Raw genomic sequence first — 15,667 nt, forward strand, 5'->3', positions numbered from 1 at the left:
TTGCATCAAATAAATTAAGCCGTGACTCTCGACTGCTCGTGGAAGTGACAGGTTCAGATGCATTTTAAAAAGGGGTCTGATTCCAGACCGCATGAGCGCCGCCCCCCACCTCTCACAAGCTGTGCGGGTTCTGACGTCCCACTGCGGGCGGCGCACGGAGCGCTGTGCTCCCTGTCTGGCCACGCAGAGCGGCCCCGGCGGCCGAACGGCTGGTCCTTCCACACAGGCCACCGCGCGTCCGCCTGGGTGTTCCCACCTGCGGCACTGGGCTGGCATTTACTGCTGGAAACCGGTACTTTTCTCTTTTTACAGAAAACCTTGCTTCCTTGTGAGACGAAAACAGGAAGGGCAGCCCTCCTCGTTAGTACCAAAGCGATTGCTATTCCAGGACCTCTGTTCCGTGGTCGACTGCCACCCTGGAGGGAGCTGCAGCCACCTGGGCCCTGGGGCGCACTCGGGCTGGTGAGAGCCCTTCGCAGCCAGATCACTTTGACACGAGGCCACCGACAGCAAGACGCGGCAGCAAGACGCGGCTGGGCGGCAAGACAAGACTCGGCGACAAGACGTGGCTCGGCCTGTGTCCTATGCCTTTGCTGACAAGGACTTCTGGCGAAGGGCAGGGGAGAAGGATTTTGAAAGCCATCTCTTACCTTTTCTCCTAGTTGGATTTCCAGTTCTTTCAGTGTCCGACAGCTCCTCATTGCATGTCCACTGTCCCTGAAAAACAAAAATAAAAACTGTTTGTTAAAATGTTCTAACCGAGTAAATACATGTTCGTGCAGGGCATTCAGAGGTCCAAACAATTAGGATTTCTAAAGTACATATTTTTAAATGCGAAATATTTCTTATGCAACACCACCATGGGCCGGAAGTGTGACCTTGGGCTAATTACTTAGCTTCTCCCCACCTCGGTTTCCGGTCTGTAACGTTTCCCGCCCCCCCCCCCCAAGGGTGGACGGGACCAGAGTTACCAGGGCCTGCACTCAGCAGCACGCCTGTGGCCACACTTCACCCCGCTCCACCCTCAGGACGACTCTGTGGGTCAGGGGCCGTCTTCTTCCCAGCGTGCGGAAGAGACCAAGGGGCCGACAGTCACTCGGGAAGCCGTGGAGGCACAGGGCAGAACCAGGTGGTCTGGCCCCCTCTGCTGCAGCACCGTGTCCCTACCTCTCAGTCCCCGTCTACACCGTGGCCCAGCCCAGCCAGCCACGGGGACTCTCGGGTGGCTGGGTGTCTGTACCATTCCCTGGTCCCTTCAGTTTTATTGACTGTCCCAGTCTGCACCGTCCGTGAGGCGGTTTCACAGAGGCCACTGGAAAGCACCTTTCCGGGACACACCGGGCAGGAGGAACAAGAGGGACATGGCGCTTCTCAGGTCACACTGCTTCTCCCGCCACCCACACCCAGGTCTGGGGCCACCATGGAGCCCGGGACACCTTATGCAGTCTCAGACTTGCTTAGTGCTAGAGACAGCGACAGACAAAACACATGCAGACCAGTGACATGCACGGCAGTAACGACAGGAGCCTAGAAGGAAATCTCGGGGTGCAGGGATCGAGATGGGAGCCCAGGGGAGGCCCTCCTCTCAACTGCAATATTACCACTATCCTGTATGTTATTCTCATTCTGGTTTTAAATTCAAGAAGCATCGTCCTTTCCCACAGTTGTTAGCGCTTCCTGAGGTCAACAGATGCTCAGAGCTCACCACACGCCCGCTGCCATCTTTGCTCTTCCTTCCTCCCTCCCTCCCCTCTGACCTTCCGTCCGGGTCAGGCCCTGCCCCCTGAGCACTGCTGTCCACGGCCGGAGTGGGGGGGGGGGCGCAGACCACTTTCATCTGAGCGTGTCTTCATTTCGGCTGGAAATGCTGAAAGATAGTTTCATCGGCTGCACGATTCTAGTTCTCTTTCAACACATCACAGCAAGTAAGCCACTCTCTCCTGGTCTCCATTGTTGCTGCTCAGAAGTCGCTTTTGTCTAAATGCTGGCATTTGGCTTTGGCTCTGGGGTTCCATCTCTGCTCCTGCTTTTAATCCTGCTTGAGACTTGGCTTCTTGAAACTGCAGGGTAGGGCCTGTACTCAGTTCTGGACAAGTCTCAGCCACGGTTCCTTTGGGTGTTGCCCCCCACCCCACCTCTCACCCTCTTTTCACAGTGTCCCCAGCGCGTCTTCTGTGTCACGCTGCTGCCTTCTGGCTGACTCCTTCTGACCAGGCTCTCGGGCCACTTATTTCTTCAGCTGTGTATAATCTGCCCATTAAATTCCCTGAGTTTTAAATTGTCATTATGAAATATAACCCATTGCAGAGAAGTACACACAACACATACGCAAAGTTTAACAATCGCCCAAATGAAGAATCAAAGCCAATTCAAAATGGCGCCCCCCACTGCCCTCTCTAGTCGTGATGTTTCCCCTCCTCCTGGGAGCAACTGCTTATGGAAGATGCCATTTCCATTCATTTGCTTAAAGTTTTACCACCTAGGTATGTATCCCTATAAAATATAGTTCAACGTGTCTTTTTTGAATGTCACATGAATAGGAGATGCTTTTGTGTCTTGCTCCTTCACTCAATCTTATGTCCGTGAGATTCATTCGGGTTGGTGACTACAGGTGTTACTTGCATTCCTGTTTTTCCATCCATATGTGGTAAGCACCTACTATGTGCCAAACACTGCCCCAGGGGCTTGGGACTCACCAAACAATAGAACTGACACAGGTCCCTGCCCTCACGGAGCTCACCTTCTGGGTAGAGATCACGCTAAGTGGTGACCTACAGGCTGTGGCCGAGCGGCCGGCAGGGGAAGAGCGGCAGGGGGACGACCTGCTGAAGGCCCTCAGTCGGTGACGCCGAGACAGTCCTGGGTGTGAGGACAGGGGACAGGGGAGAGCAGCAGAGTCCCCACCTGTTGGGGCCCAGACCACAGAGGGCCACCCAGGATCCCATTTCTCCTGCCTCCAGCTCATCCTTCAGACCCTCCTTTAGTCAAGACCTGCAGGAGATAAACAGCTTTCATCTGAAAATGTTTTTAGTTTACCCTCAGTCTTCATTTTTCCATGTTTCTCATTCATTTCATCATGTCTTCCATCTTCAGAAATTCAAGTAAGCTGTCCAAAAGAAGTGACCCCCGAAAGCATTACGCAGTCACAGCGAAACGCAGAGGCCTTCTTCCGTATGGGCGCCCTTTCCGGAGTTTCTCGGGGCACCGAGAAAATTTGGGAGGAATCTTTTTCCTCCCAAATCCTGCTTCTCGGGGCCCTGAGCCTTTCTTCCCTTCTTCTTTACCACAGTCTACCTGCTGCAGTCAGCTTCACGCCCGCCCTGCCAATGAATGCCCTAAAGGCTGATACACGGTCTTTGTGAACCGATTTAGCTTCAGCCCAATTCTCAGGCTCTTTAGTAAGTTCCTCTTCAGACCTCTGGGGTGAGTCTTCTTGTGTGCTCAGATGCTGTTAAAAATGCCTCCTACGATGCTGTGGTTGTTTTACACACTGAAGGTTGTAGTTGTGCTTCAAGGAGGTAGCTTTGTGCCAAGTGCCACACGGACTATACAATATGCAGAAGACATTCAGCCCGTACGCGGAAATGTCCTACATAACCATCAGGGGAAAAAAGGGTCAATCTGACTTCCGGCCAAGATGGACACATAGGTAGACACACTGTGCCTCCTTGCACAACCAAAAGAAGGACAACAATTTTACAAACAAAAAGTAACCAGAGCTGCCAGAAAATCAAACTGTATGGAAGTCTGACAACCAAGGAGTTAAAGAAACATGCATCCAGACTGGTAGGAGGGGCGGAGACGGGCAGCCGGGGTAAAGAGGACGCGTGGCAAGGCGGCTGGAGGACCAGGCAAGGCAGGCGGCTGGTGGAGCGGGCGGTCCCTCATTTGCATGTGGATAATCCAGAAGGAGCAGCTTGGGAGTGAGACAGACTCACAACCAGGGTTCCAGTGCAGGTAAATAAAGCCTCGAAACCTCTGACTATAAAAACCTGTGGGAATTGTGGCAGTGGTGGAAGACACTCCCAGCCTCACAGGGGAGTTTGTTGGAGGAACTCACAAGATCTTAGAACGTACACAAACCCACCTACCTGGGAATCAGCACCAGAAGGGCCCAATTTGCTTGTAGTCAGTGGAGGAAGTGACTGAAAGCCGGCTGAGAGCTGAGCAAAGAGCACTATCCCCTCTCGGTCCCCGCCCCCCACACAGCACCACCACACAGCAACGTGGGATGCTCCGCCCTGGTGAACACGTAAGGCTCCACCCCTTACTACGTAACAGGTGCACCAAGACAAAAAAGTATAGCCCAAATGAAAGAACAAATCGAAGGTAAAAAAATAGAACTAAATAGAACTAAGCAATAAAGAGATAGCCAACCTATCAGATGCAGAGTTCAAGACTCTGGTAGTCAGGATGCTCATGGAATTGGTTGAGTGTGGTTGTGAAATAGAGGAAGAAGTAAAGGCTATGAAAAGTGAAATAAAGGAAAATGCACAGGGAACCAAGAGTGATGGGAAGAAAACTGGGACTCAAATCAATGATTTGGACCAGAAGGAAGAAATAAACATTTAACCAGAACAGAATGAAGAAACAAGAATTAAAAAAAAAAAATGAGGAGAGGCTTAGGAACCTTCAGGACAATTTTAAATGTTCCAACATCCAAATCATATGGGTGCCAAAAGGAGAAGAGGAAGAACAAGAAGTTGAAAACTTATTTGAACAAATAATGAAGGAGAACTGCCCCACTCTGGCAAAGGAAGCAGACTTCCAGGAAATCCAGGAAGCTCAGAGAGTCCCAAAGAAGCTGGACCCAAGGAGGAACACACCAAGGCACATCATAATTACATTACCCAAGATTAAAGGTAAGGAGAGAATCTTAAAAGCAGAAAGAGAAAAGGAGACAGTTACCTACGAAGGAGTTCCCATCAGACTGTTAGCTGATTTCTCAAAAGAGACCTTGAGGGCAGGCAGGGGCTGGAAAGAAGTATTCAAAGTCATAAAAGGCAAGGACCTACACCCAAGATGACTCTGTCCAGCAAAGTTTTCATTTAAAATGGAAGGGCAGAAAAAGTGCTCCTCAGATAAGGTCAAGTTAAAGGAGTTCATCATCACCAAGCCCTTATTATATGAAATGTTAAAGGGACTTATATAAGAAAAAGATGGTGAAAAATACGAACAGCAAAATGATAACAAACTCACAACTATCAATAAATGAACCTAAAAAACAAAAACAAAAGCAAGCTACGCAAACAACTACAACAGGAACAGCTCACAAAAATGGAGATCCCATGGAGGGTTATCAGCGGGGGGGAGGGAGGTCCAAGGAATAAGAAGCATAATTGGTAGGCACAAAATAGACAAGGGGAGGTTAAGAACAGTATGGGAAATGGAGAAGTCGAAGAACTTACATGTGTGACCCACGGACATGAACTAAGCGGGGGAGTCCTGATGGGAGGGTTTGCAGGGCAGAGGGGATAAAGGGGCGAAAAAATGGGACAACTATGATAGTGTAATCAATCATTGTATTAAGTAGAATAACTCCTTTGATGTTTCTGAGGGTTGATGGTGATACTACCATTACTACAAAGGATGCGAGGCCCTCCCTGCTAGACAAGACGGTAGTTTCACGTGTTGTCCTTACCGGCTTTCGTACAGCTAGAGGAACAGAATTTTTTACCTCATTCCAGGTCTTAAATGCCTTTAATAAGCAAAGCGTCCTCTCCCATCTTCATGATTCTTCCAACGGAACCAACCACTCTCGGACATTCCCGAACCTTCTCCTGTGCTAAGAGCATTGAGTGCTGGCTGATGAAACGGGACTTCTCAGCCCGTATTTCCGGAAGGGAAGCGCTGTGACCAGAACCAGTCCCACTGCCACAAATTGGGGACTGCAGCTGCGTCTCTGTCAGTGTCCCGAGACCCAGCCACGTCTAATGACCTGAGAACCCGAGGACTGCACAGGCTGCTTGTTGTTTTTATACGAGTCAGTCTGGGAAAAGGGCGCGAGGTCTAGTTCAAAGGTAACCTTCCGCACCACGGGCCAAGGGGGCAGCTATTGCTCCCTTTTCCAAACACCCTATTATCGGTGGATGAGTGTAACCGTGGCAAGAAGAGGAGAAGGTTCTAGGGATTCCCAAAGGAAAAGCTCTTATTCCTGTTCTTACAAACAGTCCAGAATTCCGAAGTGGCAAATATTTTATTTCAGCCCCCTGAAGAGATTTTTCCCCACTGTCTTTTATACCTCCCCTTGTCACTGCTGAGCTCAGCGTCGGTCTGCCACTCCCCTGAAATCAATTTGCCTTTTCTTCTCAAAGTGTTTAGTATTTTCCCTTTGATTCTGATGTTCTGTGGTTTCACTGATGTGTCTAGGTGCTTCTTTTTGTCATCTGGCTTGACCTTCTCAGCCATTATCTTTTCATTGCCTGTGCCTTAATCTTTCTCTTATACATCGATAAATCCAGTAAGAAGTACATTAGGCCTTTTCTTCCACTCTTCCACGTCTTATTCCTCTCTTCCATGTTTTGCTTCCTCGTCTCTCTGCGCTCTATTCTGGGTAACTTCTTCAGACCTATTTCCCACTGCACTAATGCTCCTTTCGGCTGTGTTCGATCCACTGTTCCACCGTCTGATGAATTTCACAGCTACCATTACCGTAACTTTCAGTACCAGAAGTTTCATTTTGTACTTCTTCAAATCTTTATTTTTATTACCTCTTCTTTTGTATTTATATATTGAATCCATTCTTTTGTTTCTTTAATCATTAAAACACTACTTTTGGATTCTGTATCTGATACTCTCCCGGCTACTGTTTCTACTGGTTTTAAGTCTGCGTTTTTTGTCTCTTCATGTATTTTCAAGGTTTTCTTTTGTGGTCTGACATTACTTGGTACTTTACCTGTGGAAATTCTTTAAGGGCTGGGTTGAACATGTGTTCTTAACAGAGGGCATACCCAGTTCCCAGACCAGTTTTAAAGAAATCCCCAGCCTGAGACTTTTCAAGACACAGACAGCATTATTGCAGGCATAGACCGGCATGAAAATCAACTTATAATTACAATTTTTTCCCTATTCACCCAATGCCAGTGTTCAAACAGGTACATTTCCTTGTTGTGCCCTTGTGTGACGCCCCCCCCTCCTGAGGGTCGTGCCCTTCTGTGACGGCCCCCTCCTGAGGGTCGTCCCCTTCTGTGACGCCCTTCCTCCCAAGGGTCGTGCCCTTGTGTGACGCCCCCCCTCCTGAGGGTTGTGCCCTTCTGTGACGCCCCCCCCCGAGGGTCGTGCCCTTCTGTGACGGCCCCCTCCTGAGGGTCGTCCCCTTCTGTGACACCCCCCCTCCTGAGGGTCATCCCCTTCTGTGACACCCCCCCACCTGATGGCACAGGTGTCCAAACTCTATATGTATTAACTGTCTATCAGGTGCCTCCACCTTGGGCACCCCTGTAGGCTTTGTCTCTTGTCCCCTTCGCTCCAAAGAGCCAACAAAACTGACACACAAATCTACCAGGATTTGGCCAATACCCCCAAGGTAGCAGTTGGCTCTTTAGAACACTCACTTCTTTGGATGCCAATTTTCATTTCACGTTTGGCCTCTGGGGATTACCAGCTTTCTTACCAGCGCAGTAATGTATTCAAGCATTTCACCCTTCACCCGAGACTTTAGCTGTTTTCGGTGGAAGTGCTATTCATGAATACGTGCTACCGTATCACTAGAAAGACAAGCCTCCGTCAACTGTAATGTGTCGTCTTCAACAAAGAGAACTCAGCTTCTCTTCTCAGTGAGTCAGAAGTCTTTCAAATTTAGTTTAAATATTTAGCCTTTTTTGTGTAAGGCACAACTTCTGCTTTTAATTTCAAATTATTAGACTGATGCTTCAAAATTTAAATATAAAGAACTCTCCTGCTTTCTGCATTTACAATTGTTTAGCTTTTTCCACAAAGAATGTGAAATTAAGTTACTATCCACCCCTCAAGGTTGCCCCTAATAGAGATGGTTTTAGGTCAAGAGCATTAAATGTGCGATCTATAAAACAGGAAGTCATTCTTCTGGATGGCCCTGGCCGTCATCGCAGTCCCCACTTCCTGCGCATTAACTAAACAAAGCAAGTGAAGTCCCGGATCCAGCACTTTGCCAGGCCTGTTGGAACTTCGGCACTACTTCTCACCTTTTTGTAACTGTGGTAAAAAAATAAACAAGCGGAAAACACATAACACTGACCATCTTGACCATTTTTTAAAATACGGTTTATTAATATTAAGTAAATTCACACTGCTACGTAACAGGTTGCCGGAACTGGATCAGCTCACAAAAACGGAAACGCTACGCCCATTGGACGACAGCTCCCCGGCCCCGCCCCTCCTGCCGCACTAATTCCTCCGCCCCAGCTGCGGCCCCAAGGGACTCAGTCCTGGCGGCCTCAATACCAACATTTGCTGCTTCAGGACCAAATTTACACAACTCCTGAGAAAACGAGGCTTACTCATTTAGAGTGGACAATCTGAGTGAATTTTTTTTTACTAGAACAGTATTTCCTAAATCACACAGTAGAATGAAAAAGCTTTACAGATGAAACTGAACTGAAGTTCACACTTTAACACTCCCATTTTGCAGACAAAGCAAATGAGCCCCAGGCTTACACTAAAGCTATGAAATACAAAGAAGCTCATTCAAAGACGTTTTTAAAAATATTTAACTTCTAGCTACCAAAATATAATCACCTTCCATTGACAGACACTTCAATTATATAAAAATGAACAAATTTTAAATTTGGCATCTTAATGTTTTTTACTGCAAAATTAAAATTACCTCCAAATCTGACATACATTGCATATAATGTGTTCATCTGATTTCAATTTGCTATGTTTCCATTTTTTAACATAGTATTGCTTCTATTATTCTGAAAAATATCCTATATAGGTGTTAAGATCTTTTCTAAAGAGTTTTTTAATAGATGTAAATGCCTCTGATTCTCAAACGTGCTCCACCGTGCCCACAGTGCGCTAGGCAGTTTTGGACAGACCCCTCAGTAGGAGGGAACCCGAGCCGCCGAGGGAGAGGCAGGGCCCCTGGCTCTGGGCGCCGGGGTGTCACTCCACGGACGACTCAACCTTCAGAGTTTTTCTTCAGCTGTTTTTGGTGATGTGTGGTGAGTCGTCTCGGATTCCTCCCTATGACAGAGAGATGTGACCTTGAGGAAGACCGCAAGCCCACATCCTCTGCTCTTATAGGCTTAATGACATGGCCTGGCTTGGTGACTACCTTGGGCGCAGTCAGCTTTTGGAAGGCCCTCTGGGTGTTCCACGTAGACCCAATTGGGGTCTGGATGGTCCTCTCAAACTGCTGATGGTGGGTAAATGGATACGGAAGCCCCCGAACCTGGTGAGCTGCTGCATGGATGTTTCGCTTCTCACTGATAATCACATTTGGCAGGTTCTCGTCTCTTCTTGGAGGACTTTCAGGGGCTTTAATGAGTAACCGGTGTCTCCTCCTGGCACCAGGCTTCAGGCCCACACCAGCCCACTCACCCCAGCCAGGCAGAGTCAAGTCCATGTCCACTGGCTTACTTGCCTCCACAGCTCCCCTCTTCTCCTTCAGGAAGTCTCTGACGACATCATCTCCAGTAAAAGCTTCCTTTATCGTGTGCTGGAGATCCCTGTCCCGCTCACCTGCCAGCTCCTCTATGGTCGTGGGGACAGCCAGGGACTCCGTGGAAGGGGACCTGCTGGTGAGGATGCTCCGGAGGTCGATCATGCGCTTCCTTTCCTTCTCGGGAGCACCAGGCTGCCCATCCTGCTGCCTCTCCAGCTGCCGCCTCTCCAGCACAGGCCCAGGAGGCTCCTTATTACGGAAGGGCCCTTCCCTGTCCCGCTCCTCTGGCTCTTCCAGGGCCTCTGCACCCCCCGGCCCTGGCAGCCACAGGGGCTTTTCTTCTTCTCCGACGGGCCCCTCTCTTTGAACTGGCAAAACTGCCCTCACCAAGGTCACTGTTTGCTTCCTGCACAGATGCTTGTCCTTGCTGAATTTTGGAGACAGTGCCCTCGATTCAGACGACGCCTCTTGGCTGTTGGAATCTTTTGTTTGTTGCCTGCCCACTGGCTTAGCACTCTGGCTGAGCCCAGATTTCTTCCTGAGCAATCGCTTTTCCTCGAATTCTTTCAACAAAACTTCTTTCTCTGCCACTGGTCTTCCTCCCCCTTCACTTTCAGGAGCCTCACTGGCCACAGGCTCTGGACACTGTTCAGGCTCCTTCTGGCTTTTGGCCTCTTTTGTGGCCCCGGAGCGATATGTGGCCATCCAGGGGTTTGGTCCCTCCGCTGTCACTTGTGCCTCATCCACCACTTCCGGGAGAAGGGGGTTGCTCTCTTCCGTGCCTCCCTCCTCTTCCTCACTTCCGGAGGCCACCTGGAGTTTCTGCGTCAGTTCTCTGTTCCTGGCCAGCTGTTCCTGCACCGCCCGGCGAGCCCCCGTGTCGTATTTGGCCATAATTGCCTTTGACTTTGCCCATTTCCCACTGCTCTGGTGTTTCAGGCTCATTCGCTCCAACATCCTGGCCCTCTCCAGTTTTTCCAGGTCTCTCGGTGCAGCAGGACTGACCTGCTGCAGCTTCTCAAACTCTCTGAGAACTTTCTTGGCCTTTCCTCTCTTCAGAACTCTGCGATGCTTTTTGCTTTTGATTTTCCTCTCTCTTCGAGCCCTGGCCTCGTAGTAGGATTGCAGGGCCCGGGCCCTCTGAAGCTCTGCTCGGCGCATCTTTGCCTCTTCCAGGCTCATGGCTTTGAGAGAGGCCTTCTCCATGGGAGTCAGCAAGGGGTCTCTTACTGGCTGCTTGTTCTTACAGAGAAGGCTGAGAATTTCCTGCTCCAGCGGAGTCCTCGCCTCCCAGCCACTGAGCATGTGTTCAGTGGGAGCGAAGGCTGGCTGCTCCTTCCCCCTGGGGAACACCAGCTGCTGGGCCTGGCGGTCCTTCAGCACAACGGGGTCCCACCTGGAGAGGGCCCGAGAGGTCTGGTGGAACGCCACTTCCCTGCGGGTTCGAGCAACCTCTTCTTGGGTGAAAGGTAACTCCACGGCCTTCTTTGATCTGACTCTGTCCAGCTGCTTTTTCACAGTGGCCAACGAGGGTGAAGCTTTGAAAGGCTCGAGCAGATCAGAGAGGACCAGCCTTTCTCCCAGCCCTTCAGCACTGACAGTGAACTCGGACACCTTCAGACTAGCCTCAGATCTCTCGGCAAATTTCCACCTCCTCTTTCCATCAAGGGAAGTGACGGCTTCCAGGAGCTGTCGATGCCGCCGCCCTCCGTCACGGCCCCCCGCCTCTTCACTGGGGCCCAAGGGGTTGTCATCTGGCAAATCCTCTAGTCCGTCCTGTGCGCTTGCGGCCAGAAGGGTCTCCACCGCCCACGCCGCACTCATTTCAGCAGCCGGTCTCCCCCGGGGGCCAGGAAGCTGGAATAAACGTCTGACTGAGGATTAACGCCATTATGTTCTACAGGGACAAACCACCAACACGTCTTCCACATACACTGGCAATGCGAGTAGCTCTAATGACCTTATGTCCTATCTCTCATCATTTCACAGTTCACATGGTCACATGACTAACAACAAACAGCCCACTTACCTCTTTACAATATGTATCTGTGGGTCAATCCCACCGAACCTGGACAGGAATTCACAGTAGGGCACGGCACCGGAGCTGGTGAGAGGGATCTGCGTGCAGACAGGAAGACAGCCAGTCAGCGAGTTCAGAGGTCAGCGGGGACAGTGCGACGGGTTTTGTGCTGGAGGCGGGGGACCGTCGGCAGGGTGGGCGTTCCAGTGAACACAGTGCCGGGCCCAGTGGTCTGAGCTGCCGTGTGTGCTCAGCAGACCAAATGCAAACAACGCGAATGCCAGTCTGTGCTTGGTTAAATGTCAACAAGGTAGCTATAAAATTATCTTAAATCTAGCTCCATCAAAAATAAAGTAAAAATATGGACTCCTGCCAAGATGGAGGCATAGGTGGAAACACTGTGCCTTCTCCCACAACCAAGTTTGAATACAACAAAGGTTTGGAGAACAAAGACGCAGCCAAAGAACATAAAATTGAACTATATGGAAGTCCAACAACAACGAACCATTCAACTGACCGGTAAGAGGGGCGGAGCCAGCAGCGGAGCAGGGTCGGGCAGACCCAGTGAGGGTGTGGGGCAGGCTGACCGTGGTCACACATTCGGGTGCAGATAAACCAGCAGAGGAGTGAGCAGTGAGATGGACCACGCAGCCCCCAGGGCGGGAGGTGGCAGAGGGGACCGCCACTGCTTTCCTTTGACCCCGCCCCCACATACAGTGTCACAACCCAGCGACTGAGTTGCCCCGCCCTGGTGAACACCTAGGGCTCCGCTCCTCATATGTAACAAGCACGAACAGTCCAAAATATGGCTTAAGAAGAACTCAAAGCCCTAGAGCCGATAACTCTAAGAGAAAAAGAAATAGCGAACCTTTCAGATGCACAGTTCAAAACACTGGTGATCAAGAAGCTCACAGAACTGGTTGATTTTAGCCACAAATTAGAGGAACATATGAAGGCTAAACTAATTGAAATGAAGGGAAATGCACAGGAAACCAACAGTGATGGAAAGGAAACTGGGACTCGAATCAATGGAGTGGACCAGAAAGAAGAACAAAACATCCAACCAGAAAAGAATGAAGAAACAAGAATTCAAAAAAATGAGGAGAGGCTTAGGAACCTCCAGGACATCTTTCAACGTTCCAACATCCGAATTATAGGGGTACCAGAAGGGGGAAAGAAACAGCCATGAGTGGAAAACGTATTTGAACAAATAATAAAGGAGAACTTCCCCAGTCTGGCAAAGGAAATAGACTTCCAGGAAACCCAGGAAGCTCAGAGAGTCCCCAAGAAGTTGGACCCAAGAAGGAACACACCAAGGCACATCATAATTACGTTAGCCAAGATTAAAATGAAGGAGAGAATCCTAGAAGCAGCAAGAGATAAGGGGACAGTCACCTACAAAGGAGTACCCATCAGACTGTCAGCGGATTTCTCAAAAGAGACCTTTTGAGAAAAAGAAGATGAAAAATATGAACAGTGAAAGGACAGCAAACTCGCAGTTATTAACAACCACACCTAAAACAAAAGCAAACCAAGAGGACAGCTAGATCAGGAGTGGAACCGCAGAAATGAAGAACACATGGAGGGTTAGCAACAGGGGAGTGGGAGGAGGAGAAGGGGGGAGAAGGTACAGAGAATAGCATAGACAGTAGGTAGAAAATAGATGGGGGGAGGGCAAGAATAGTAGGGGAAATATAAAGAACTTGAGACACGTGGTCATAAACTAAAGGGGGGGAATGATGGAGGAGGGGGTGTGCAGGGTGGAGGGGAATGAAGGGGGGAGTAGAACAACTGTAATGGTATAATCAATAAAATATAATAAAAATAAAAATAAAAAACTAAAGTAAAAATATATTCTAGTATGTGTTTTACATACATATGTTAATATTACATATGTATAAATGTAATACACACATATTTCCCAAGAGGCTGAGGCCCAAAACAGTTTTACCTTCTGAGTGTTGTGTAAACTCTCTGTACATTTATATACTTTTAAGATATAGAAAAGTCACTTTTAAATTCAAAATCCTATCAAGAACAGTACTGAGTCAAGAATGTCAAGACTAAATTAAATGAAGTTACTTTCTCAGTGTGCAATTTACTGAAGTTGGTAACTGCGCTGTGACATGTAGGAGAATAGTTCTTAATCCCAGAAAACGCACAGTGAAGTATTTAGAAGTAAAGAACCATAACACAAGCAACTTCCTCTTAGATGGTTCAGAAAAGCAATTCTATGCCCACATCTTTGTGTGTTCGTAGACACTCGTGTGTGCCTACATCCCATGCCCCAGACACTCACAGGAGAAGCAGGCGAGTTACGTGTTCACAGTGGACACGCCGGCCATACAGGTCTGTGCCACAGGGCTCTATCTGCACTGTTCTTAATCTTACAGACTTTCTGGAGGTGTAAAATTACTTCCAAATAAAACAAATTTTTTAAGTGAAAAATAATTTTTCTCTCCAAAAGGAATTATAAAACTAAAATGAAGATAAACATACACAATAAATATAAATACATTTTATTAAGGTTCATGTCATTCAACAAAGTCCAACTTCCTTCCCACATTGCTGAGCGGTCCCCAAGTCCACCCACTCAAGTCTGACACTGGCTTGGCCCTCCGAGTCCCCGCCGCGCAGCCCCGCGCGGTCCACTCAGTCCTCCGCGAGGGTGTGCCTCTCCTCACTACTTACAACACGGGCAAGTAGGAGATGGAACTGGAGGGAGAGGGGTCCTCTGTGACACTTTTTTCCTGGAAAGGACGCCCATGACTTTTATTTCTGACAGGGCGTTTGCTAGTGGCTATAACTTTGGGGAGCCTTCAAAGCCTCCTTTCTCTTAAAGGAGAGGAAGGGCAGGGCCAGATGAACTACGCAACTCCAAGCCTGGGCGCCCTCCTGGGTTTGGGAGAGACGAGTACATGGAGCAGGGGAGAAACATTTGCAGAGCTCATGCTCTGCCCACGGGCGCGGGCACCACGCCGAGTGTTTTACATGAGTCAATCATGTAGCCTGAACACCCCCTTCACAGGAACCGGAAACAGTCCGAGTTCCACAGAGCGGAGGCGAGGCCTCCTGACTGAGCACCGCCAGTAAGCCCTGGACATCTCTGCAGCCGCACAGCCTGAGTCTGCCTCGTCGCACGAACCGCCCTGCCCACAGGAAAAGAGTGCCCATCGACCTACGGAAGCTTCCATCGCATTTCGTACTGCTGCTCATGGCCTGGCACAAATTCTGACGCGGCAGGTGCCGTTCTGCAGTGACCTGTCTCCAAAGCTAAGCACAGAAGCTGGTCCATTTCAATATTTGTGATTCCAGCAAAAACGTTTAAGAATCAACACCACCCACAGGTGATTCCCTGAAAGCAAATTCTCAGACGGGGCTGGAGTCAACACTCAGGCTGACAAGGATCTTCACAGACTTCTCCTTCTCCTGGCACAACCCCTGGGCCCAGGCGGAACTTTGTTTTCTTCCCCTGTGATTGTTTACCAACTCAGATTCTCCTCAAGTTTCTGTATTAATATTCAGAGGCTGAGGCCACATTAGACAAGGTCACACTACTGTTAACAGAAACCAAGGGACAGGCGCTGACCGCTCACTGAACACCGACAGTCAGACATGCTTGACACAGGTCTTGCAATAAAATTCAAGTTCAAGTAAATTCATGCTGCCTGGAAAACTCTTTTCTAACTTTAGAGGGGTCCCCATGAAATGCTTTGCCAGTTTAAGGCGTTACCCACTAGGCTTTGTGTTAACTGCTGAAAAAGAAATATGCGTCACGACGTGACTCCCCGTTAAAAGGCCTGGAAAAGTCACACACCCTCTGGACTCCAGGGGTTGGGAAGAGCAGCCCTGCCTCCACTAGGCAGTGAACTTGGCCTCTGTTGCTGTACCAGACTCCAGCCTCCCTGAGGTACACACAGCTCTTAGGGGCTCAAGGTTCCAGAAAAACATGCTCATCATTTGGCAGAGACAACTGGGCCCTGCCTTCTTCTTTTTTTAATCTTTGAAGTTCAACAGCTTCCAGTGACTTCTTTTAAAAACAGACACACATCTCACCTTTG

At 49.2% G+C, this 15,667-nt stretch overlaps 2 protein-coding genes across 2 annotated transcripts in view; both read right to left on the minus strand.

Annotated features, from left to right (window-relative positions):
- The window catches only part of EFCAB6 (EF-hand calcium binding domain 6), a 152,251-nt gene that overhangs the window by 122,112 nt on the left and 14,472 nt on the right, over positions 1-15,667 (minus strand). Inside the window, exons 4-5 of the mRNA XM_037028488.1 lie at positions 11,616-11,704; positions 651-717 (exon numbers count right to left, since the gene is read on the minus strand). Coding sequence (XP_036884383.1) covers positions 651-717; positions 11,616-11,704 — 156 coding nt within the window. The remainder of the gene's footprint in view (positions 1-650; positions 718-11,615; positions 11,705-15,667) is intronic.
- On the minus strand, positions 8,505-11,702 carry LOC118974928 (U3 small nucleolar RNA-associated protein 14 homolog A-like). The gene is made up of 2 exons (XM_037028499.1): positions 11,616-11,702; positions 8,505-11,443 (listed from the first exon to the last, which is right to left on the minus strand). The coding sequence occupies exon 2, from the start codon at positions 11,408-11,410 to the stop codon at positions 9,101-9,103; it is 2,310 nt and encodes a 769-aa protein (XP_036884394.1). The 5' UTR covers positions 11,411-11,443; positions 11,616-11,702; the 3' UTR covers positions 8,505-9,100.

Source organism: Sturnira hondurensis, unplaced genomic scaffold, assembly GCF_014824575.4.
Source record: "Sturnira hondurensis isolate 20B ecotype Veracruz unplaced genomic scaffold, ASM1482457v3 Scaffold0019978, whole genome shotgun sequence".
Lineage (NCBI taxonomy): Eukaryota > Metazoa > Chordata > Mammalia > Chiroptera > Phyllostomidae > Sturnira > Sturnira hondurensis.